The sequence below is a fragment of the Corylus avellana genome, chromosome 10 (assembly GCF_965113065.1).
Source record: "Corylus avellana chromosome 10, dhCorAvel1.hap1.2, whole genome shotgun sequence".
In the NCBI taxonomy this organism is placed as follows: Eukaryota; Viridiplantae; Streptophyta; class Magnoliopsida; order Fagales; family Betulaceae; genus Corylus; species Corylus avellana.
In genome coordinates this window covers 1,830,307-1,852,691 of record NC_142499.1, presented here as the reverse complement: position 1 = coordinate 1,852,691, position 22,385 = coordinate 1,830,307, and the positions used below count along the sequence as shown (strand labels likewise).

The following is a 22,385-nucleotide window of genomic DNA, read 5'->3' as shown; positions in this document are numbered from 1 at the left end:
TTATTCAAATTCAACAGTAATTTTAAAAGTTAAATCAATTTTTGGCCCTATCATTATTCTTCTTGCTGCGAAGCAAATAAAAAAAAAAACAAAAAAACAAAAACAAAAATCAAAATAAAAACCTCAGTATTGTAATTGGTCAAAATATTTTATTACAATCTCTTATAAATTTATATTCACACCAGCCCATAAGAAACTTATAATAATTAGCTATGTGGGGTGGGGTGACATAAGCCTTTTTTTTGAAATCGGGGTGACATAAGCCTTGATTTTGAAGCTTCCTTTGTTTTCTTCCAGAAAAATAGAGAGAGAAGAGAGCCATATACTGTTTTTCATTGCACTTATGTAAATAAAACTATAGAAGCGACTTACAAAAAAAAAAAAAAACAAAAGGAAATAGAAGCATTATTATTTTATTTTATTTTTTAAAATTATTCCGTGAATCAAATTCGAAATTCCAATTGTATCCCCTGTTGAGTCTTGACTCGTTGAGTTCTCCTCTGAAGTCCCAAACACGATCACCCTTCTACACGCCTCTCTCTCTCTCTCTCTCTCTCTCTCTGTGGCACGCGTTTGCGACTTCGGACCACTGGTTTTCGATTTTCAGGGAGATCATGGTCGTCACAGTCTCCTGGTAAGCCGCCCATACTTCTGCTTTGTGTTTATTAGTTCTGTATATAAATTTATTATCTTTTTGATTGTGGAAATTAGATTGATGAAAATGTTATTGAAATCTGATCAAATGTATTATTTCCTAGCAGCAGTCATACCCTGATTTCTGAAGTGTGATTGGATTTCATGGGAACATATTGTTTGTTTCATTGTTTTCGGGTCCATAATCTCTGGGAACTTTCAAAGTTTAAATATTTATGTGATACCCAGAATATGTAAAATGTTCTCGTTTTCTCTACTGGCTTTTGGGACTTATGTCTGCGTGCCAATGATTTTCACTGATCGAATCTCAATTTATCAGTTGGGTTTTATCGCAAAGATACTTGTAGATATTGATCTGGGTTTTTGCAGAATTTTTGTATGAAGACAATTATGACTTTATGCAACTTTGGCATGTTGAAATTTGGTTCTGATAAATTATGGTCCTTTTGCTTTTCTGCTCTGAGAATATCAGATTGTAGGCTTGGCCTTTCTCCATGTTCACATCTGGAAGCAATAGCTGCTCTCAGTCTTCATTGTGTATGGAGCACCTTCCTGTTGAAGTCATTGGTAACATACTGTCGTGGCTAAGGGCTGCTCGAGATGTGGTGATTGCGTCCACAACTTGTAGAAAATGGAGAGAGGCTTGTAGAAATCACCTCCACACTCTCTCGTTCAATTCCAATGATTGGCCAGTCTTTCATGATCTAACAGCGAGTGATTTGGAGATTATTATAACACAAACGATATTCCAAACCAAAGGGCTGCAGTGTTTATCGATTTTTATAGACGATGTTGATGAGTTCTCGGCTGCCCCTGTGATTGCTTGGCTCATGTATACTAGGGACACTTTGCGTGAACTGCATTATAATGTAAGAACTAGTCCTAATGTTAATATTATAGAGAAAAGCGGCCGACAAAGGCTGGAAGTATTGGCATTGGCTCATAATTCTATAATGGGTGTTGAACCCAGTTATCAGAAATTTCCTTGTCTGAAGTCACTTTTGTTAAGTTATGTCAGCATCTCGGCATTGGATTTGAGCCTTCTGCTCACTGCATGTCCAAAACTTGAGATTTTGGCTCTTGTTAATCCGGATATTGCAATGTCAGATGCACAGGCTACTATGGAGCTGAGCAGTCCCTCATTGAAGGACCTTTATGTTGAAGCAATCAGTTTGGACAAGTTTTTGTTGGAGGCTGACAGCCTTGAGAAGCTGCACTTGAAAGATTGTCCCCTCGAGTGCTTTGAGCTTATTGGCAAGGGGACCTTGAGGGTTCTGAAGATTGATGATGTAAGTGTAGTCCATTTTGATATTGGTGAGAACACAGAAAATCTTGAGGTCGTGGATGTTAGCAACTTCACAATGATGTGGCCGAAGTTTTGCCATATGATCTCTAAATCATCGAAGTTGAGGAGGCTTAGGCTGTGGACTGTTGTGTTTGATGATGAGGATGATGAGGATGAGGTTGTGGATGTGGAGACTCTTTCAGTTTGCTTCCCTCAGTTAAGCCACCTGTCCTTAAGTTATGATCTAAGAGCTGAAGTACTTCTCTATGGCTTGCAGGGGTCATCTCATTTGGCGAATCTTGTTGTATTAGAACTTGGATGGACTGTAATTTCTGATTTCTTCTCAGAGTGGGTAGCAGGACTTTTAGGAAGATGCCCCAAGTTGAAGAAGTTGGTCATTTATGGTGTTGTTTCTGAGGCCAAAACCCATGAAGAGTGCCGCATCCTTGCCAGCTTCACCTCATCCATTGTAAACCTCATGAGAAAATATATCCATGTAGAGGTTCAATTTGAGTATGAGTAGAAGCTAAGATAAACTGCATTGATGGCTGTCCAAGTTTTGGTTGGTTATACTTTCAAAAGTTTTGGTTGGTTATGAGTAGTACCAGAAGAAGGTTTGTGATACTCCATGAAGAAGATTTTTGTCATCTTCAACACTCGTCCATTTCAAGAAATCTGGAACATGCATGCTTCTTTCCACTCCAAATAAATTTTCAATTCTTATCAATTGTAGATTTACGGATTCATTACCAAGAGAGATGAGTTTGTTCATTTTTCATACCATGTTTTCTTTTGTATGTTCCATACTTCCATTTGTTTTTATGTTAATATCCATGTTAAAAGAGATGGGATTGGTCTGCAATTCTTTTTATAAATTTATTCAATTAGATGTCCTGCAAGAATTAATGCTTATAATTAATGTGATCCACATGCATTGAGGATATATAATTTTTTCAATCTGAAAAAAAAAAAGAAAAAAAAAACGATCCAACTTATTTATTTATCTTCTGGGATGAATAATCCAAACTTATTAACATATAATTCAATGTGTTTGACATTCTGGTTGGACTGGGTTGGTTTCATACGACTATAGCATCAGGGTCTGAGAAAAAATAAACATTGTCACACTTGGTTGTCTGAAAACCTTCAGTATTCCATTAGAGCTCAAAGGTACCTTCAATGGACAATCGATCTTCCGCGGCTTGAATCGGCGAGTCTTGATCTTACCATACTTGATCCTTATCTTGACGGCGAGATTTATATCAATACTTTAAACCCCACCACTCTTCTCGGAATCAAACTTTGAGAGGTTGCGAGTCCCAAGCGATAGGACTTGTTGCCCTTCAAAAACCGGTCTTAGAACACTCGTATTCTTGTGCCCTTGGTAGAATGGAGTCAAACTCACCGTAGAGAACCACTTTTTCTTGTAATAAGCAATGGCTTCGATGCGGTGGTAGTATATCCCCACCCTCTTGTTGGAGTTTCTGAGGGTGATGTTGAGCTCCAGTTTATAGTTGAGCGTGTTGTTGGCGGCAACGGCGGTGTAATTGAATTGCGTGAGTGAGGCCTTGGTGACGCGAAACTTGACCTCGGTCGGAGTGAATACAAGCCAGAAGACTAAGCTTCCGACACTGATAATGAAACTGGCTATGATGAGGAAGAAGAGGAAGTAGAAGATGAACTTGAAAAGGCAACGGTCACACCTTCTACTCATGGCTTGGAACTCGAGCGAAAGAGGTATTTTTTCTTGGTAGTAAATAGTAATGAGGCTTTAAGGTAGCAATGATGGGTCTTATTTTATAGCCCTTGAAAGCAAGGAAAGTGAAGCCCTCACATCTTCCAGGAAAACGTTGAAAGGAATGCTGTCTAAAGTCAAAAGGTGTTGCCTTAAACTTCCAGGAAATATATTCAGGGAGACTTAAGTCTTATACGGTTGCGATCGAGCAGAGACATGGCAAGCATTTCTTTGTAAGTTCCAAAAAGCCGTTCCCACATGAGATTGAGACCCGTCATCGTATGTGGAACATAAATGGTTGATTGGGAGCGTGATGTCTTTCTCTGCTTTACTATATAAATTAAATCACCACTTATATATCTTAATAAAATAAAAAATTAAGAACGTTCATGTCTTATTGTTAATTATATTGTTCTTGATCATAATTTAATTGTTAACAATTAATAAATAAATAATTAAAAAAATTAACAATTGATAAATAATTAATTAAAATTTTTTATAATTACCTGTTCAACACAAAAAACAAGAACATTTTTCAAGGATAAAAGAAGTTATTTGACAAAAGATGTTATTTGACGATATCCCGCATGCATGCAGGCTAATCAAGGATGAGTAATGCTAAATGTCCATTTTTGTGTCACTCTTGTGTTCTTCTAAGGATGATTATGTGTCTCTTAAAATCACCATTAGCCTTGTGATTGATCACTATTAAATTTTGATAAAATTGTAATTTTAAATGCTATCTCGTTTTTTGAGGAATACAAAACGGACTTATAGAATTACTCAATCAAGGGATATATACTTGTAGAGCAAAGATGGCAGAGGAAATCTATGTTTATAGATGTGTATATATATATATATACCATCCATCCTGGGAGGCTTCGACAGAGAAAAAAACAAGAGCAAAGATGTACAAATTACAAGGCAGCAAGAGCTATAAGAGCATACACTGGTCTGCCAGCTTCAAAAAGACAGTAAGAATTAATACAAACGTGTAACGACTTCAGCATGCAGTACTAGGTGTAGCAGCTGGCTTTTATACATTAATCATATATCTAGTGATTAATATATAGTCTCAATTTTAAGCTAATTAATCCTATGTCATGATATCCAAACCCCACCATGAAAATATGATCGAATTTCTTCTCATCATCACCCTCATCATCTGTTAGCCTTTCCTACGTACGCTGGTCTGACCTTTGTTGTTTTCATTATTCCTCTGTCATGGCTTCCACTTTTACTCCCTCCTTGCACTGCAAAAAGGGTAATTCCTTAAGCATGTGAATATTTATGTTAATGGAGATTGGAGAAGATAAGAAAGTAATAATCCAATTAATTACCATCTTTTTTACTTCACAATGGGCAACTTAGATTCCTTCTCAAAAGCCTCAGTCTCTCTTTTGCCTTTTGAGCCTTGGTTTGGGCTTTCGTTTTCGTTTCCTCAAAGTACTGCCAGAGAGAAGGATTTTACGATCCATGTAACAAACACAAGGGTTTTTGTAGGAACATGACAAGAACAAGAGAGATGGAAGCAATTTGAAAGAAATTTGCATCAATTGCAGAAACAACATTAATGAACAAAACACAATTCTTCTGTAACAGAACATACTATATATATACAGTTACCTGTTGCTTTCTTTTCCTCTCAATCTCTTCCTGCTTGAGTTGAAGAGAAACAAAAGCAAGACTTGTATTAATTCATATATATAAATGACAACCTTTTAACCAATCAAATGTCAGTATGTGTATGTAATAATTAATTACCAGAGAGTTTTTAAGGTTGGCATTCTCTTCTCTTAATTGGTTCAATTCCGCTTCTAGTTCAACTGTGTACGCCTGTAAGAGTAGATATATGAAAAATTGTATGGAAATTTTGATTTTGATTCTGTGACTGTGAAAGAAGTAAATATATAATTAATTACCTGTTTCCTGGCTCTAGACCTGGCCGCCGACTCTCTATTCTTGATCATCCTTCTCTGTCTCCTCTCCACCACCTTTTCCACCGGACCATCTATGATCCTCTTCCTTCCCCTTAGCCCTCCCATGTCCAACTCAAACTGACTTGCTGAGTTGTCAATCTGAGTACTTGTGCACATCCCATCAGAAGACACTGGACTCACCGGCGCCACCACTCCCATTGCCGGCGCCGCCGCGCCATATCCCCCGCCCCCATTCATTACCCTCCCACCAAAACAAACCGCCAACGGCGGCTGCGGCTGCGGCGAGTACCCACCTCCACCTGTACTCCTCTTGCTGTTTCCTGCATACCCTGATGACTCTGCAGCACCGCTCAATCCTATCATAGGCCTGTTGACAAAAGTGGGACGCACAGCCGGGTTGGTTTTCTGGTACACGCCGAACTGTTGCTGCTGGGTTTGGGTTTGGGTTTGAGAAGCTGGCAACATTGATGATTGTTCCCTCACTACCCCTGCCCTTATCAGAAAGTCCTCCAAAGTCATCTCTCCAAAAGTCGGCTGGCGAGGGGCAGACTCGGAATTGTGAACATCATCGCCATTATTGTTATCGCTATTACTATTGTTCTGATCTCCGTGGATTTCAGACCAAACTTCTTCTACCGTTTTCCTACACAGCGGTGCGGGAAGCGTGAGGGAGCCTTGTAGTGGCAAGCTCGGCTGCTTCGCTAAAACGGCATGGCTGCTGATATTGTTAGCGGTAGTAGCGTTGTTGGTGGTTGTGGCGGCGGCGGCGGCGGTGGTGTTGGTGGTGGTGGCTTGGTTCTCTTCCGCCGTCCAGATGCTGGTGAGGAACTCGTCCATGTTCATGGAGCCGAAGTTCTTGCCGCTCTCGCAGAGGGTGTGCTGGAACTCATCGAGAGTGAGGGAGTAGATGGAGGATTGTCTTCCAAGAGACGAGAAGGGGTTAACGTTGTTCTTGTGTTGTTGGTCGGGGTCGCCTTCGGTGACCACCATGTTTGTGATGCAGAGGAGATCGGCGGCGATGAAATGTGAGAGATTGCAGCTGCTTTGGGAGTGCAAGGCAGCAGGAAGGTGTTGTTAGCATTCAGAGTTTATGCCACTGGTCAGCGGTACAAAGAACGAGACACTTTTTCCGGCATATACGAGAAGGGAATGACGTAACTTCAGCTGATTTTACTTTGGAGTTTGGAGCACTAATTGCAGTGCTTCTCACAGGTTACGTCAATTAACGTTACAAAAATCATGTTCTTTTTATATATTATTTTCATAAAGAAAAATGCTAGACATTTTTTGTAAATTTTTACAACTTTTGGCTCTACTCACATGTTTTGTAAAGAAGTATAGTAAAAATTGTAGTAATTCAAGCATTTTTCTTTTATTTTTTTTTTCATTTTTTTCAGTCAAGCAATAGTAGATGATCATAGTATACACAAGTGACAATGAGTCTTGATCATGTTGTCATATAAAAAGTCGATAGATACATATAAATGAGGTAAAACTATCATCTGAATTAAATTGTTTCTTTTAAATGATTCTTTATATATATAGGTAGCTAGATGCTTGTAAAAGGGTGCCTTTACTTATAAGCATCAACCAGACTCCACCAAACAAATGTATAAGAAGTAAACCTTTATTTATCAGACAGTTCCATTTGACAATGACACAATACTTTTAAGAATTCAGGAAATTAAATCTAATAATTTTAACTTTGATGGGGTATGGGGTTTGATCCTTTAATTTTCATGACCATCAAAGAAATCCAACAACCAACTTTATTCGTTATTTAGATCGTTAACAGCAAATATGAAAGAACCTTTTACTAGGTTATCTATCTGAAACATACTCGAGCCAGTGTGCTTCATAAAATTCCTCTTATAATATTTGACTAATTAATGGACACAACTTTACCAAATTAAATTGAGAGAGATAATTAAAGGCACAATAAAAAAAAAATATAATGGCCATGAAAAAGGGATAAAAATTTAAGACGGCAACGACTTGCATGTGTTGTGTGTAAGTTTGTGCATGATTCAACAAGAAAAATGACACGTTTCGTGCATGCAATGAACACACAATTTCCAACCAATCAGCAAGCGACAGATACAAATGTCTTGCTAGACAATTAGTAACAGTCAGACACGTGGAACATTTTAGGATGATTCAGAAAAATGTTCGTTTTACTTTTTCTTTTTCTCTTTATTTTTATTTTTTTTCACCAAGTGTAAGGTGATAATTTGTGTTTGCTTGAGGCGATAATATAACCCATTTAAATAAGTGGATGGATGACCCGAAATAAGCTGTGTTGCAACCCGCATAACTTATTTAGTTAAAAAAAAAAAAAAAAAAATCAATTATTGAAGATATTGATACAATAATTTATAATTATTAAGCATGAAAGTGAATGACACCGCCGAAGTCATATATATCTTTAGAATTAGAGATAAACAAATTAACCATCATTTATGCACAAAAGAACTGCATGTTCATACAAACATTTGATTTTAAACTTTCAACTAGTGATCAACTGTAAGTAAAACTAATTAAGCAAATGAGAGATCTGAAGTTTGTGTCTCTCAAACCACAATCACAGATCGACTTCATATATATTTGAAGTGATCATCTTGTGAGAATATATATATATATATGGTGCGAGATATTGGTAAGAAAGAGGGAAAAGAGCTTTACGGAGGAGGAGGAGGATCCGAACCTAGAGGATGGCCGGAGGTGCGAGCATGCGGCTGCAAGGTGGCGACCGTGGGAACGACGTGGGCTTCAGCTCACCACCGTTCACGACGCGCGAGGGATGGAAGTTTCAAGCTACAGAAAATATATATATATATATATATGAGAGAGAGAGAGAGAGAGAGAGAGAGAGGAAAAGAAAGAGCAATTCAAGAGTTTGAGAAAAACTTTTAACAAAAGCTATAATACCTTTATACCCCAACACCACCTTTTTTTTTTTTTTTTTTTTTTGTTCTTTCGAAAATTGAGAAAAAAATTTAAACCTAGCTAGCTAGCTACCTAATCTCTTGGTGTCACAATTAAACCTACTTATTTAAGCTACACTTGTTCACTGGGTAGGAACGCATGCTGGTGTTCTTGGGTACATGGTGCTACTGCATTGGAACCTTCTTGAAAATTGTATCGAATGGAATTCCCATGTTGGGAATTCATTCCAAAACTTATCGGAAAATGATATTTTGTATTTTCTTGTTTTTTTTTTTTTTTTTTTTTTTTTTTTTTTTTTTCTGACATGGCATTGTTAATCTAAAGATTCTGTAGAGTAACAATGCCATGTCGTCATAGAAGAATGAGAAGGACTAGAGAATACTAAATAATATCTCCCAAACTTATTACCATGTGTTGAGAGTATTTACTTTGTTTTCATTGGAATTTTGGAACAGCTTGGCCATCATATATATTCGATAAAGTTTCCTCGAATTGATATATATATATATTAATTCAGCTTATTAAACTAATATATATATTTTTTAAACACATGAAATTTTTACGTGCATTTTTAATAATATTTACCGATTATAAAAATGCATGTATAAAATTACACGCTCTATAAACAAATATCAATTTAATAAACCGAATTAAAAAAATTTCTTCCAATTCAATTTTATTCGTTCCGTTATTATATATCCTTCTTCTACTTGTGAAAACGATGGGAATAAACAAAAGGTTCAGAGCTAATAAGACCAGACAAATCCACGTGCCCTTTGAGAGAGAGATACGTCTTCGCTTGCCAATACAACCTCATTAATTTCCCGAATAAGAATATTGTTTGGTCGGTCGAAAAGCAAAAGAACAGAGAGAATCTTTCCTCTTTTAGTGTGGAACTTTAGTGCTTAAAACTACCATTATAAAACATCCAGCACAGAACTTCGACAACATCAACGAAAAATCAAACACCATTCAAAGTAAATTGCATAAACACTCAACCACCCAGGAAAGAGTTGATGAAGAAGCTAATGAGAGACCTTAATTAACTTCAGCTCTAATGCTCACAATTACATCTTCCCCTTGTGGAAAGCACTCTCAGAGAATAGTAAAATAGATTTGTTAAGTGTAAAAGAAATTGCGAATGATTCTACAAATAAAATAAACAATATACGTGGGTTTACAAGATTTTCACTGCTTGTTTTATTTTATTGGGGCTTATTACAACAATTCATGTAAGCTAGAAGTAAGATTTATGAAGATATCTGCAGGAAATTGTGAGACCACCCATTGGATGATCAAATCCAAATTCTTCCGCTGCCTTGCTTAGCAATTGTTGGGTGAGGAAACCATTGCCCTTCTCTTTGTTTGTTGCCCATGCCAAGCAAGTATTTGGTTTAATATTTGAAAAGAAGTTTATTCGGTGAATGACCTCCCACTATAGAGGCAAATTTTTTCTCTTCATTGTGGTTAGAATTATAGTGACTCCTACAATGTATGCTCTATGGCCTGAGATAAATGCTAAAGATTGTTTCAGAAGAGAAACATGGCAGTGATGGATGTGCAACCCTTTGTCTCTTCTCAACAAGGGTGGGGGATGGACATTTCTATAAAAATGAACCTTAGATATACGTTATACAAAATCTTTAAAACTTCCAACTAATCTTCAAGAGATTCAGCTAGTTGATTCTTCTTCTTTTTTCTGGAGAAAGGCATCAAGAGTCCACAATCCTAGCTAGCAATTTCTACAATTATAGTCCAATTCCATACGAATTGCAGCAAGAAGAAAATTTAATTAAAAAAAAAAAAAAAAAGCGTTCTATCAGAAATAAGAAGATCCTATACAGTAATATTTGTTTTGATCGAACATGACTACAAGGATGCAAGAAATCAAATCAACATGCTAATCTCCTCATGATTTTGCTTAGAAGAATCCGAATACCTTTAGAAAGTTCACCAGGGATGCCCAATATCATCAGAACTATCCACTGTCCCAGTTATTGACATGGAAGTTCTAGCAAACAGAAGTGAGAAGACCCGCCACACTATTTTACAAAACTTTTGTTGCAGAGATCCAAAATGTTGCTTTCTCTGCAGAAAACATCTTTTTTATGCAGCATTTAGAGGTGGGGATGAATCAGCCAAGGACTGGATTAGATACTTCACATCAAATTCAACAGTTTCTAGATGCTTGCTATGTTTGTGAACTTGTATTCAGTAACAAGTCTTCAATGACTTCAGATTGGTGAATAAAGAGCCTACTCGCGACTTAGATAATGCAATCCATTCAACAAATGCTTGTAAGTCTTCTCACCCATCGAGCAATCCCTCTTCCGCAATTCATCGAGCAGTTCGAAGGCTTCGTTGCCCCTCCCATCCCGACACATTCCCTCCAACAATGTTTTGTATGTCAACAAATCAGGAGACATAGAATTCCCCAACATATCGAACACAACATCAGTCGCTTCCTCATACCTCCGTTCCAACGAAACACTGCAAATCACAGTCATGTAAATAGTACTACTCGGAACCAAACTCTTCCCTCTCATTTCCTTATAAAACCCAAGACCCTTACCCACCCTCCCCTTCTCACACAAACCCTTCGCAATATACCCATAGCTATACGCATTTGGCTCACATCCATACAACCCCATTTCGCGAAAAACCCGAATCGCCTCATCAACTTCAAGACACTTCGCATACGCTTTGATAATCATGTTCAACACGAACGTGTCCGGTATCACACCCACCGCCTTCATTTGCTTTGCCAATGACCGGACCGAATGTAAATACATATAACACACATTCAACTTATTAAACTTTCTGAGCAACGAATTCAACAACATCGTATAAGTCTCGAGCGTGGGCTTACAGTTCTCTGAGTTAAACATTTTCTTGTACACATCGAAGGCGCGATTAAACAGAGATCCTCGACCGCAACAGAATTTGATAATGGAATTGTAAAGAGGGACGCTGATGTCACAGGCGCCGGCGAGTACCTCCTCGACAATGGTCTCGGCGTTGCGGTAGCGCCTGCCGGTAATGAGAATCTTAATGACGGTTAGGTAGGTGACGTGGTTGTGCTTGTAGCCGCGTTGCAGTGCGGTCCATCGGAAGAGGTCGAGGGCGAGGTCCGGGTCGGATTGGGACCACAGGGCGTATTCCACGTCGGAGGGGGTGAACCCGGGCTTGAGCTTCTGGACCCATGTCTCGAATTGGTTTTCCAAAGGGGTTTTAGTTCTGGGATTGGGGTTTTGTGATGGAAGGGTTGGGGTTGGTGGGGTTTGTGTGAGGGAGGAGGAGAGGAAACGGCAGAAGAGAGAGAGGAGGGTAGGTTTAGGGCTGAGGTGGAGAGAGGAGAGAGGCGGGAATGGAGGAGAAAGGAGATTGCCGTTGCGGAGAGTGGAGGTACTCAGTAGGCGATGCAAGAGTGGAGGCATTGTCACAATGACAGCAACAGAGACGGGGAGAGAGGCTTATTGAAATTAACATATTACGCTCCTTCAAATTGATGCCACGTGTGATATCCTATCAAATGTGGGCCGTCGATCGTGCCTAATCGGAGAACATTCTTAAAAGAGTTTGGCTATGTATTGCAGCATAGCACAGCTCTTTAGTTTTCTAACAAAGAGGACATCTTCCAGTCATCCAACGGTCCGTGATAAAATTCGACAAATATCTTGTTGTGGTCGGCCACGTGTAATCTAAAAGGCACTCCAGACCGTGGGCCTTTATCACCCAAATTCTAGCCTGAATATGGTTTAAGACCGGCCCAAACCAATAAAAAAAAAGTTTTTTTTTTTTTTTTTTTTTTTTGAGAGAGAGATATGAACTAACTACTAGTGATCGTGACATGGTCTCAACTAATTGAGCTACTGTTAAAGGACACAAGAAAATGAAGTTAGGGGTGCCAATTCTAGCCAGAATGAAGACAAAGTGTAATGTCCTACCCTAATGACACAATATTGTCCGCTTTTGGCTTTTCCAAACACAATAAGCATGCTTAATTACAGAGTTCTAATAGGTTCATGGCCATTACGACTTTAAAATGCGTTATTGTCAAGAATGATCCAAATATACATATAAGCACATTCACATCCTCAGGCGATGTGAGACGCCACACCAAGCCACTATTAATGTATACATGCTTGTTCTGATGTTGGGTTTGAATATATTAACCCAAAGTAATTTACTAATTTTCACATACATTTATTTTCTACTAATTTTACTAAAAATATATATAAAAATTACATGCTCTAAAAATAAAGTCATTTAAATATATGAGAAAAACTTTGTCCTGATATCATTGACAACTCTACAGTTTATTCTCCATTTCAACTAAAATTATTCACGTATTGTTTGAGACAACGCCAAGTAATGATACAAGGATGACAATTCTCCAAAATGTAATGTGGCATGTAAAATTCTTCTTACACCACTAGTCTCCGATGCCTGCATCACACGAGGAAAGTGTTATACTTAAAGTAGAAGCATGCACACGTATTGAAAACATGCAGTAAACCAATCCAAAAATCATAACATGGGCAAAAATAGGTGGAACTAATCATGATTCAGTACCCTGCTCCCTTCAGTCCCAAGCAAAGGGTAACACCAAAGTTACCAAAATATCCCACTTCATGAAATGTGTAAACATCCTAATTGTGGTCGTTGACTATAAGCCTAACATGGCGTGAAAGCCCCACTATTTAATTTAATTATTTCAAATAATTATCAATTATGTAGAGGTTTGTATTGGCAGAGGAGATTATTAGTCGGACCCAATTAGATAATTATGTTGTGTAGTGCGTGCAGAATAAGTGCCTTGAATCTTGCAAATGAGATTGTTAAATCTTAGATCCCCTTTAAGGATATAATTTTTATTGTAAGTTTTTTTATAAATTGACGTAACAGTTAATCTACGTTAATTATTAAATAATTAAATTTGATTTTGGCTAATGTGGTAATACCACATGGACGATTGTCATTTTGTAAGTCATTAAACAATTAAATTTGATTATAGCTGACATAACAGCCCACTTGCCTCTTCGGTTTGTAAAGGAGTAGTAAAAGTTTTAATACACAAAACATTTTCCTAAATCTTATATTCTTATAAGAGTAGTGTTAGAAATTAGATTTTTATCACACAACTATCTCACAATGCTTACATGGTAATTCCAATCGAACCCTTAGGATTTAAAAAAAAAAAAAAAAAAAAAAAAAAAGCAAACAATGACTGATCTAAGAGTTGGTTGAAACTAAAATTTCAATATTGTATGATAATTATGGGATAAAAATGCACATGCCTCTTCTGTTCGTAAAGGGGTAGTAAAAGTTTTAATACACTAAACATTTTCCTAAATCTTATATTCTTATAAGAGTAATGTTAGAAATTAGATTTTTATCACAACTATCCCACAACACTTGCATGGCAATTTCAATCTAACCCTTAGAGTTTTTTTTTTTTTTTTAAATGACTGATCTAAGAGTTGGTTGAAACGAAAATTTCAATATTATATGATAATTATGGGACAAAAATATAATTTTTAGCATTACTCTTCTTAGAGGAATGCTACATACTATACCCTATTTCACTAGGCTATTGTGACATTGCTCATCGGCTCTGGATTTGTTAAAAATAAAATAAAAAAATTCAAAGGCCAATGGGCACTGATAAAGTAGGGATAGAATGAGAATCCAATATTTAGCATTTCTCCTCTTCCTTATAATGCAATCAATTAAGGAGCCTATTTGGCTCTAAATGGAAGGGCATCCAAGTAATTTCAAGTCTACCTACCCCCTATAAAACTCCACTACACTGACACTAGGAGAATCCGATTCAAAGAAGTGCACAAAAATGTCTCCAGTTTGGACCATTTTGTTTGTCACAATCTCCCTCCTTTGTGCTACAACAATGGCCTCAGACCCCGACCCAGTTCAGGATTTTTGCATACCCGACCCGAGATACGGTTCCTTAAAAGCCGCTCACCTTACCACTCTCCCATGCAAGAATTCATCCGAGGCCACCACCGACGACTTTATCTTCTCCGGCGTGAAGAGAGCCGGAAACTTCTCTTCCGACACAGGCCTTGCAGCCATACCAGTGAACCCAACCAACTTTCCCGGCCTCAACACGCTAGGCATGTCATTCATACGCGCTGACCTTAAAGTTGATGGAATAAATCCACCACATTTCCACCCAAGAGCCACAGAAATTGCATATGTGGTGGAGGGAAGTGTATATTCAGGCTTTGTGGATTCCACCAGCAGGGTTTTTGCAAGAACAGTTGAGCAAGGGGAGGTTATGGTGTACCCCAGAGGTCTAGTGCATTTCCAAATGAATGTGGGGGATAAGCCAGCAACCATATTTGGTAGTTTCAATAGCCAGAATCCTGGATCCCAGAAAATCCCAACTGCCGTTTTTGGATCTGGGATCAAAGAGGAGCTTTTAGAGAAGGCTTTTGGATTGAGTCCTAAGCAAATTGGAGCGATGAGAAGAAGGTTTGATCCCAAAAAGGTGAAGTAAAGGTTGAAAGAATCATTTTGTGGCTGTCAATGTAGAGGGAGATTATAGCCTTTTATTATCATATGTGTTTTGAGTATTATTGAATGGATGTTGTTTGGTCACTTCATAATTTTTTTTTTTTTTTTTTTTTTAGTTGGTATTATATAATATAGCCTGCTTTGAAAATGGAAGGGAAATCTCAGCATTAAAATAACAATAATAATAATAACATTAATAAAGATAATATAGATGAAAGCCAGTCTCAAATAATTAGGGACAGGAATCATGTGCATAGCCATAAACATAAGAGTGCATGAGTGATGTGTCATCATCACTCCAACCCCTAAAAGCAGGGGTGAGCTGTAATAATTACTTCAAAAATAAATAAATAAAAGATATCACAGACAAAAATTGCCATCATCTCGACAAGCCATCAAGACAGTATCAAAATTAAGGTTAAAGTTTTACATTGATGAACTCTCACATCTAAGCAATAATAACAAGAAGACTAGTGTTTTCTAAGGATACTACAAGTCTCTTATAAATTGATGACATTGCACGTATGAAAGAATCAAGATGGGGAATTTGTTTTAGCATTTAAATTTGTTAAAAGAATATTTTAAGTCCACTTTGCTGCATTGTTATTGATGGAACTGAATTTTGATTGATTAAAAGTTTGCCTCATCCTTTTCATTTCCGACTAGACGGAAATATCAATATTTGGTTCGCATAGCTATTGGCATATTCAATATTGTGTTCCGAATTGAATTTATGTGTTTAGGTATTGCTAGGAGAACTACAACTTTTACTACAAGTCCCTTGCAAACCTACGCAACAATTCACCTAACATTTGCCACATCAGCCACTAAAATACGAACAATCATGTTCACATGATAGTCCATATGACACTTATTGCGTTCACAAACTGACTTGACAGTCCATATCAACCACTAAAATGTAGATTCCCACATATCAATCTACATAACACTCATGTTTATAAAATGTGGACTGTCACTAGAATTTGTGAAAAAGTTGTAATAACAATTATAATGCCCTAATTTTTTTTTTTTTTTTTTCCGAGCAGAATGCAAAATAAGGACATTAGAAAAGATTTCATCGAATGATACAAAAGAGCATAGAGATGACTATCATTTCCTGAGCATCTCCAAACTGATCTCATACTTATCCACTGTATGATTAACCCGTACATTCAAATAATAAACCTAAGAAGCTCTAGCTCTTACGTTAAAACATTTCACCTGAATTGTTTCAGGTGTGGATCTTTCAGGCAGCAATTCAAAATGGCCATGGGAAAGAAATACTAGTCACATAGAACCAAGTCCCATTAAGGAAATAGAATATATCCTTATAAGTTGTCTATAATTTTCTTACAGATTCATTATCTTGAGTGGAGAATATCACAAATAATGGCAGCCAATGACACATTATCCCAGTGGCCCCATATACAGTAGCAAATTGGTACCTTCAAATACTACATAAAAGAAGATGAAGCCATATAATTTTCTTGTGTATAACCCATCTATAAACATTATGTTCATGCCAAGCCATAAAACTTAATCGGATAATATGGGCATTTGCATAGTACTTTCCCCATCACGCCATGCATTGAGCACATACGAGCCAACCCCATGGCCATTGAGGGTGGTTCGACCAACCCAAGCCGGCCTTAGAGCCACCCCCATCTTGAACTTTGCCTTTATGTTGAAAAGAAATAAAGAATAGATGAAACTTTCTCCTCTCAACACACACATAAAAGCCCATATTTCTCAGTTGGTCTATTCAATAGTAATGATCCTATAGATGTTAACTACCTGACCATCACAAGTAATTTTTCAAGCCAGAAGTAGCAACTGCATTCTTCCCAACAGTAAATAGAAATGCTAATATCTGGAACAAAAACTTATCGTAGAAATCAGAATGATCAAAAGAAATTTAATATTTCCACATGAGCAAAAAAGATGAAAGGCTCAGAGCAATTGACCTGGGGTAGCCCATCACATATGTGGAAGACTACTTCACCCCGAGCAACATTGCCTTAATCATAGTATTACATGTGCCATCTATGTGGGGGAATAAGTGCCCAGCACCTGGTAATTCATGATAGTGAATCCATGGTAACCGTTGAGCAATGTATCGTTGCAGCTTAACAGGCACAATCCAATCATCATCTCCATGCCACAAGTGGACAGAACCTTCATTGTTTGGAAATGGGTTTTCCAAATCCACAGGACCGAACTCCCAGCTCCCAAATCCAACAATCATGTCACGATGGAGGGATTCATATTCTCCTTGTTGTCTTGCATGGGCCTGAGGAAAGCAGAATTAGAAAATAATTACACTTTTCTAGAAAAATTAAGGTTGATTATAATAGCATGAATAAATGGGTTTAAATTCATATAAATCACCCAATAAAAACGATAAAAAAAAAAAAAGAGAGAGAGAGAGAGTAGAACATTCTAGTGGATAAAAATGATCCTGCTGAAGTAGATTTACTCCGAAAAAAAAAAAAAAAGAAAAAAAAGAAATCTCTTTAATTTTACAGAAACTTTTCATTTTAAATTTGTCACATAAGATGGTTTAATTAATCAATCAAGCCTTAAATTTGGCTGAGAAAAAGGAGTTGAGAGCCTAGTCTTGTCTAAAAAGTCTGTTTCTGTAATTGGTGAAACAGAATTTGTGGAGCACATCCTTATACAAGAAGGTTGCTCATTCCATTTTTAAAGTCAAAGGTTGCTCTTATAATATTCTGCAACAATGGTAGAACCAGTAACATACAGACATAACTAAGGATTATTCAGTCACAAGTAATACATGTATTTCAAGTGTCCTCACTTTAGAAGGTAACTGAGAGGCACCGGTTTTATATATATATATAACGGTTTTGGTATTTCACGGTGATTGGTTGCACTTGGAAGATTTGGTCAACCGAAAAACATTTTCAATCAACTGTAAAACACCTCCATGTCTTTCATAAAATTTACGTTTTTTAAGGCATAAAACATTTTCCACCCCCAACTCTTCTCTTCAAACCTTCAAAGATGCTAAGAAAGAGTGTATGTCTGCGAAGTTTGTATTATTCATTTTTTATTGAATTTTGAATGCTCTATTATTTGACCAAATGGTGCATTTCGGTTGTTCTAAATATTGAGTTTGATCTTGATTTGATTGGCTGGGTTTGAGTTTGAGCCATCAACCTATGAGAAATCTAATCATGTGGTTAATGAGTGGGGTAGTGTCGAGTCAAATTATAATTTTGAGAATCTTTTGAAAGCTATGCACTATAGAATGATTTACAGAAATAGAAGATTGAAAGAATATATAAATATGATGATCAATGTTATTATCTCGGTTGCATCTTTTATGCGTTTGTGGAGAACTTTATGGTTGATATGTTTGCAAAATGCGGCAAAATTGGACATGCTCAGAAAAGGTTTGATGAAATGCTTCAGAAAAAATATGGTTTCTTGTAATGAAATATATATGTATGCTTAGTTGGGTGAGGATCAGAAGGCTTTAAGCTTATTTAAGCAAGCTTTGTTTGAAAATTTGGATGATACTATTTCACATTTTCAATGCGAACCAAACATTGGAAAATATTTTCAAGGTAATAGCTACAAAATCAGTAGTTTTTTTTTTTTTTCGAAAATCTTTTACTTCAAAACCAACAAATTTTGGGCCATTCCAGTCCTTAATGTTCATAATGCTTTCACAGATCATATTATTCAGGAAGGGACAATTTAGAGGTCCTTCACAACGATTAAGAACCATAATTCTCAAGACAAAAAATAAATAAATTTCATTAAGAATTAGAATCCATGAAAGAAAAAATGTGAATTTCAGGGGGCCTTATAGGAGGAGAAATTCAGATATGGTTTCCACAGCAAATAAATTTCCCAATCAAATTCATTGTAACAGACTTTATGGACTTTCGAAATTTTGGAAAAAGAATTGGAATTATGAAACAAAATTTTTGAAGTTGCAAACTATAACTTAAGAAAGAGGTTACAACATAGATAATGTCAATAGTAAGTGGTGCTCATATAATATTATGCAACAACATTCACTTCTGCGAAATACAAGCCATATACAATCAGTTAACTGATATCATTTTTCAAATCAACTACTTGGTGTTTATTAATGCCCTTCAAAGAATTAAGATCCTTTCAAATAAAGAAAATTAATTCACATAAATTTCTAGAAAAGTTAGATGCTAACCACATGGTTTTTCCTGTCAGACAGCTTGGTCAAGATCTCTTTGTCTTGGGGAGAAAGAATATCGGGACTCTGAGCTGCCACGCTAGAAGCGGGGAACCATTTTTGACTGTTCCACCAGTAGGTAAGCCAGGGTGTGTAGTGAGCAACACGAAGTGTCCATTGATCTTGCCGAAACTGTTGGTAGTAGGCTTCCGTAGATAAGTTTGCAGGAAAACCAGGCCACCAATAGTTAACTACTGGAGCTATTAGTCCTGCCCCGGCTAGCCTGTCAGTGTTACAATTGTCCCTCACATTAGAGAAAAGCACAAAAGGTGGCAGAAAATTCTCTCTCTCTCTCTCTCTCTCACACACACACACACACAAACACGTGCATACACACAAAAACAAATGCAGACATTCAATTTTTTTTTTTCTTTCTCTTTTCTCATATTTATTTATACAGAAGCAAATCATACCTGTGAGGGATATATTTGAGACAACTCCAAATCATTTGGCCACCCATGGAGAAACCAATTACATAAAATTTGGATCCAAGTCCCAATTGATCAGCAAGCTCTTCTACATCCAAAGCCATGCTCTTCACTGTTTTCTTTGGATTAGGATCACTCTCCCCATAACCAGGTCTGTCAATAGATACAATGTAGATCCCTAACTCTTCAACAATTTCCTGGAAGTACCCACAATTGATTCAGAGGATACTAACTCTAAGAATAACATTTAAATGCTTAAAATCAGTCCAACAGATAGATATAAAATCAACCAAAGTGAAATACCAGAGATAGTGTTTCAGCGACAACAGCATTATGCCTGCAACTATCAAAACCATGGACGTAGACAATTTTATAGTTGGCCATTTCTTTAGGCACACCATGTTCTTTGTAGGCCAAATGCCTTCCATCACTAAGTTTGATTCTTGGTGCTGTAACAGGGGGCCCATCTGGAGAACCACATATCTTGGGTGGAGGAGGTTGGATTGCCTTATAAGCCCATGCCAGAAACCCCACAAAAAGCAAAACAACTGTTTTCTTTAACAGCCCTGAAAAAGTTTGTGCTTTAATTAAAATACAGTAGACAGACTGAATAAAAAGTTGGGCAACTTTTTACTAAATCTTGAAAGGAAAAAAATATTTAATGAACCTATTTAAACTTCATGGATTGAGCATAAAAACCGTATGAAAGACATGCATATTCCGCATAATATCTATTCAGAGAAGTTCTACCTGCAGATTACAAGGAACAAAATAACACGACTCAAATTGATAACAGAACTTTGGCTACCTTGAAACCCATTCTCCGGTTGTGGACATGGTTTCTCTGGCACAAATCAAACAATGCCAGTGCAACTTTATTGGAAAAACATTCTATTCAAAGCAAGCATGAGTTTGTATTCTAATGGATTCATAAATGTTTCGATTTGTAGCTAGGTTACACACCCAGTGAACTTTTAACCCATATCCTCACCCTCCACCTCATTCTCAATGGAAGAGGAAGTATAATTCGTGCAAGGCTCATTGGTAAGAGGTGATATATTACAGTGAGATGGACAAGAAGTGGGAAATCAAACCCACTACAGTATACCTCGTATAGGTATCGAACTGGTTAACTAAGTGAATCGTGTTGTATTAAGATACTAACAACTATGCACAAATACCTATACGTTTCAAAGTTAAAAACTAAATTTTTTTTTTTAAAAAAAAATCAAACAAAAAACTTCTCTTCCCATCACATAGATGCCGATTTACAACAAAATGTAAATTACTAATAAAAACAAATAATTCCAACACTCTTTAACCGACTTGAAAACGATTACCATGGAATTCCAGTTGATGCAGTCTAATTGGCATTAGTCAACGAGTGATTATATAGACAAATCGTAGATATATTAAAGCTAAATCTAATTTCTGCTCTATCCTATGTTTCTGCAATAACAAATGTTGAACAGCGACCCAGATAAAGACAATGGCATAGTTCCGATGGATATACCATAAAAATAAAGCAAAATGAAAACTTTTACAGCATCCGATCAAATGGAAAAGAAAACCCACCTGGGGGAAGCTGAAAGGAACTCTTTTGCCTAGCTTTCCTGGTGTGAGCTCTGGCTGATGCCGCCGATATCTTCCTGTTCATTCCTCCCGCCATTTTCCCCACACAATACCCACCTAAACCCAACAACAAGATCCCCACACAATATCTTCCTGTACAAAGACTCAGAGAGAGAGAGAGAGAGAGAGAGAGAGATCTGAGAGTGTGGTCACTGTGGTGGACAGCAGATAGGTTGTCTTTTTTTTTTTTCTTTTTTTTTTTCGAGAAATAGTTTGTGTCTTAATAATAGCAAATAGGTCGTTCTTGTGTGGCTACATATTCAATTATTTAATATGGTCAGCTTTTTTTTTTTTTTAGCTTTGGTTGTGTCGTGTCCCGTTTGGGCGATATGTCATGGTCCCTTCAGGAGTTCGTGTTGATACTTTCAATTTGCATCATGCGTTGATTGTGTGCAATAGGATACAAATTTTTTGCCTTGGTGTGTTTGTGTAAAACATTTTCTTCACTTTTTTGGATTTTGTGTGAGTAAAAAATACTAATAAACATAACATAATTAATTTTTATTTGTGAACATAAAATAATTTATGGTTTGTGTTTATGTTTATGTGGATTTTTGCATATAAGCCTTTATCTCCCTTTCTCTTTCAAGAATCCCCTTTCCTTGAGTTCTAGAACCACCACCACCTCCACTCTTGTAGAACAATTTAGTTGTTCCTACCGTCAATGTCACCCTCCTCCGCCCCTTTTTGGCCGCCATTACCTATTCTATCCCAACTTTCCTCCTCAACAATGACTCCAACCATCACAAAGAAGCCTAGTTGATCGCCCCCTTTTTGGGTGCCATCCTTTTCTATTTTCACCACTTACTCGTCATCCATCGTAATCCCTTACCCCCTCATGATTATCTCAACTCCTTCCAACAAACTCACCTCCTCCCCCTTCTTTCCCAAATAAATAAATAAAGAAAAAAAAAAAAAAACACTACATCATCTTTCCCAATTTTCCCTCCTCACATGTAAGATTTTGTGGGGTTTTTTTGTTTTTGTT

At 37.0% G+C, this 22,385-nt stretch overlaps 5 protein-coding genes and 1 pseudogene across 8 annotated transcripts; 2 read left to right on the top strand and 4 right to left on the bottom strand.

Moving 5' to 3' along the window:
- The first annotated feature begins 489 nt into the window (after positions 1-489).
- Positions 490-2,783, top strand: LOC132192130 (F-box/RNI-like superfamily protein). The gene is made up of 2 exons (XM_059607366.2): positions 490-634; positions 1,127-2,783. The coding sequence occupies exon 2, from the start codon at positions 1,149-1,151 to the stop codon at positions 2,460-2,462; it is 1,314 nt and encodes a 437-aa protein (XP_059463349.1). The 5' UTR covers positions 490-634; positions 1,127-1,148; the 3' UTR covers positions 2,463-2,783.
- A 235-nt stretch (positions 2,784-3,018) lies between these two features.
- Positions 3,019-3,653, bottom strand: LOC132191684 (NDR1/HIN1-like protein 10 pseudogene; annotated as a pseudogene).
- Positions 3,654-4,490: 837 nt separating this feature from the next.
- ABI5 (Basic-leucine zipper (bZIP) transcription factor family protein) lies at positions 4,491-8,495 on the bottom strand. 4 transcript variants are annotated; one of them, XM_059607534.2, is made up of 6 exons: positions 8,297-8,495; positions 5,597-6,656; positions 5,439-5,510; positions 5,301-5,330; positions 5,015-5,123; positions 4,491-4,927 (listed from the first exon to the last, which is right to left on the bottom strand). In XM_059607534.2, the coding sequence occupies exons 2-5, from the start codon at positions 6,602-6,604 to the stop codon at positions 5,028-5,030; spliced, it is 1,206 nt and encodes a 401-aa protein (XP_059463517.2). In that variant the 5' UTR covers positions 6,605-6,656; positions 8,297-8,495; the 3' UTR covers positions 4,491-4,927; positions 5,015-5,027. The 4 variants fall into 4 exon arrangements, with proteins under 4 accessions (XP_059463517.2, XP_059463515.2, XP_059463516.2 ...); XM_059607532.2 differs by having other exon boundaries at positions 5,597-6,653; XM_059607533.2 differs by having other exon boundaries at positions 8,319-8,495.
- A 1,155-nt stretch (positions 8,496-9,650) lies between these two features.
- LOC132192280 (Tetratricopeptide repeat (TPR)-like superfamily protein) lies at positions 9,651-12,013 on the bottom strand. The gene has a single exon (XM_059607560.2). The coding sequence runs from the start codon at positions 11,995-11,997 to the stop codon at positions 10,816-10,818; it is 1,182 nt and encodes a 393-aa protein (XP_059463543.2). The 5' UTR covers positions 11,998-12,013; the 3' UTR covers positions 9,651-10,815.
- Positions 12,014-14,371: 2,358 nt separating this feature from the next.
- On the top strand, positions 14,372-15,175 carry LOC132161764 (RmlC-like cupins superfamily protein). The gene has a single exon (XM_059571946.2). The coding sequence runs from the start codon at positions 14,412-14,414 to the stop codon at positions 15,078-15,080; it is 669 nt and encodes a 222-aa protein (XP_059427929.2). The 5' UTR covers positions 14,372-14,411; the 3' UTR covers positions 15,081-15,175.
- Positions 15,176-16,832: 1,657 nt separating this feature from the next.
- On the bottom strand, positions 16,833-21,563 carry LOC132161997 (alpha/beta-Hydrolases superfamily protein). The gene is made up of 5 exons (XM_059572235.2): positions 21,341-21,563; positions 20,069-20,331; positions 19,751-19,962; positions 19,296-19,560; positions 16,833-17,387 (listed from the first exon to the last, which is right to left on the bottom strand). Exons 1-5 carry the CDS (start codon positions 21,432-21,434, stop codon positions 17,091-17,093), a joined length of 1,131 nt encoding a protein of 376 aa, XP_059428218.2. The 5' UTR covers positions 21,435-21,563; the 3' UTR covers positions 16,833-17,090.
- Positions 21,564-22,385: the final 822 nt, after the last annotated feature.

Excerpts from the sequence above, each read along its gene's own strand:
- LOC132192130 (XM_059607366.2), top strand. The coding sequence starts at position 1,149 with ATGTTCACATCTGGAAGCAATAGCTGCTCTCAGTCTTCATTGTGTATG.
- LOC132161997 (XM_059572235.2), bottom strand. The coding sequence starts at position 21,434 with ATGGCGGGAGGAATGAACAGGAAGATATCGGCGGCATCAGCCAGAGCT. Across the intron at positions 20,332-21,340 it reads TTCCTTTCAGCTTCCCCCAG|GGCTGTTAAAGAAAACAGTT; the intron begins GTGGGTTTTCTT and ends AAACTTTTTCAG. Across the intron at positions 17,388-19,295 it reads CTGACAGGAAAAACCATGTG|GCCCATGCAAGACAACAAGG; the intron begins GTTAGCATCTAA and ends TGCTTTCCTCAG.
- LOC132192280 (XM_059607560.2), bottom strand. The coding sequence starts at position 11,997 with ATGCCTCCACTCTTGCATCGCCTACTGAGTACCTCCACTCTCCGCAAC.
- LOC132161764 (XM_059571946.2), top strand. The coding sequence starts at position 14,412 with ATGTCTCCAGTTTGGACCATTTTGTTTGTCACAATCTCCCTCCTTTGT.
- ABI5 (XM_059607534.2), bottom strand. The coding sequence starts at position 6,604 with ATGGTGGTCACCGAAGGCGACCCCGACCAACAACACAAGAACAACGTT. Across the intron at positions 5,511-5,596 it reads GGTCTAGAGCCAGGAAACAG|GCGTACACAGTTGAACTAGA; the intron begins GTAATTAATTAT and ends CTACTCTTACAG. Across the intron at positions 5,124-5,300 it reads AGAGGAAAAGAAAGCAACAG|TACTTTGAGGAAACGAAAAC; the intron begins GTAACTGTATAT and ends TCTCTCTGGCAG.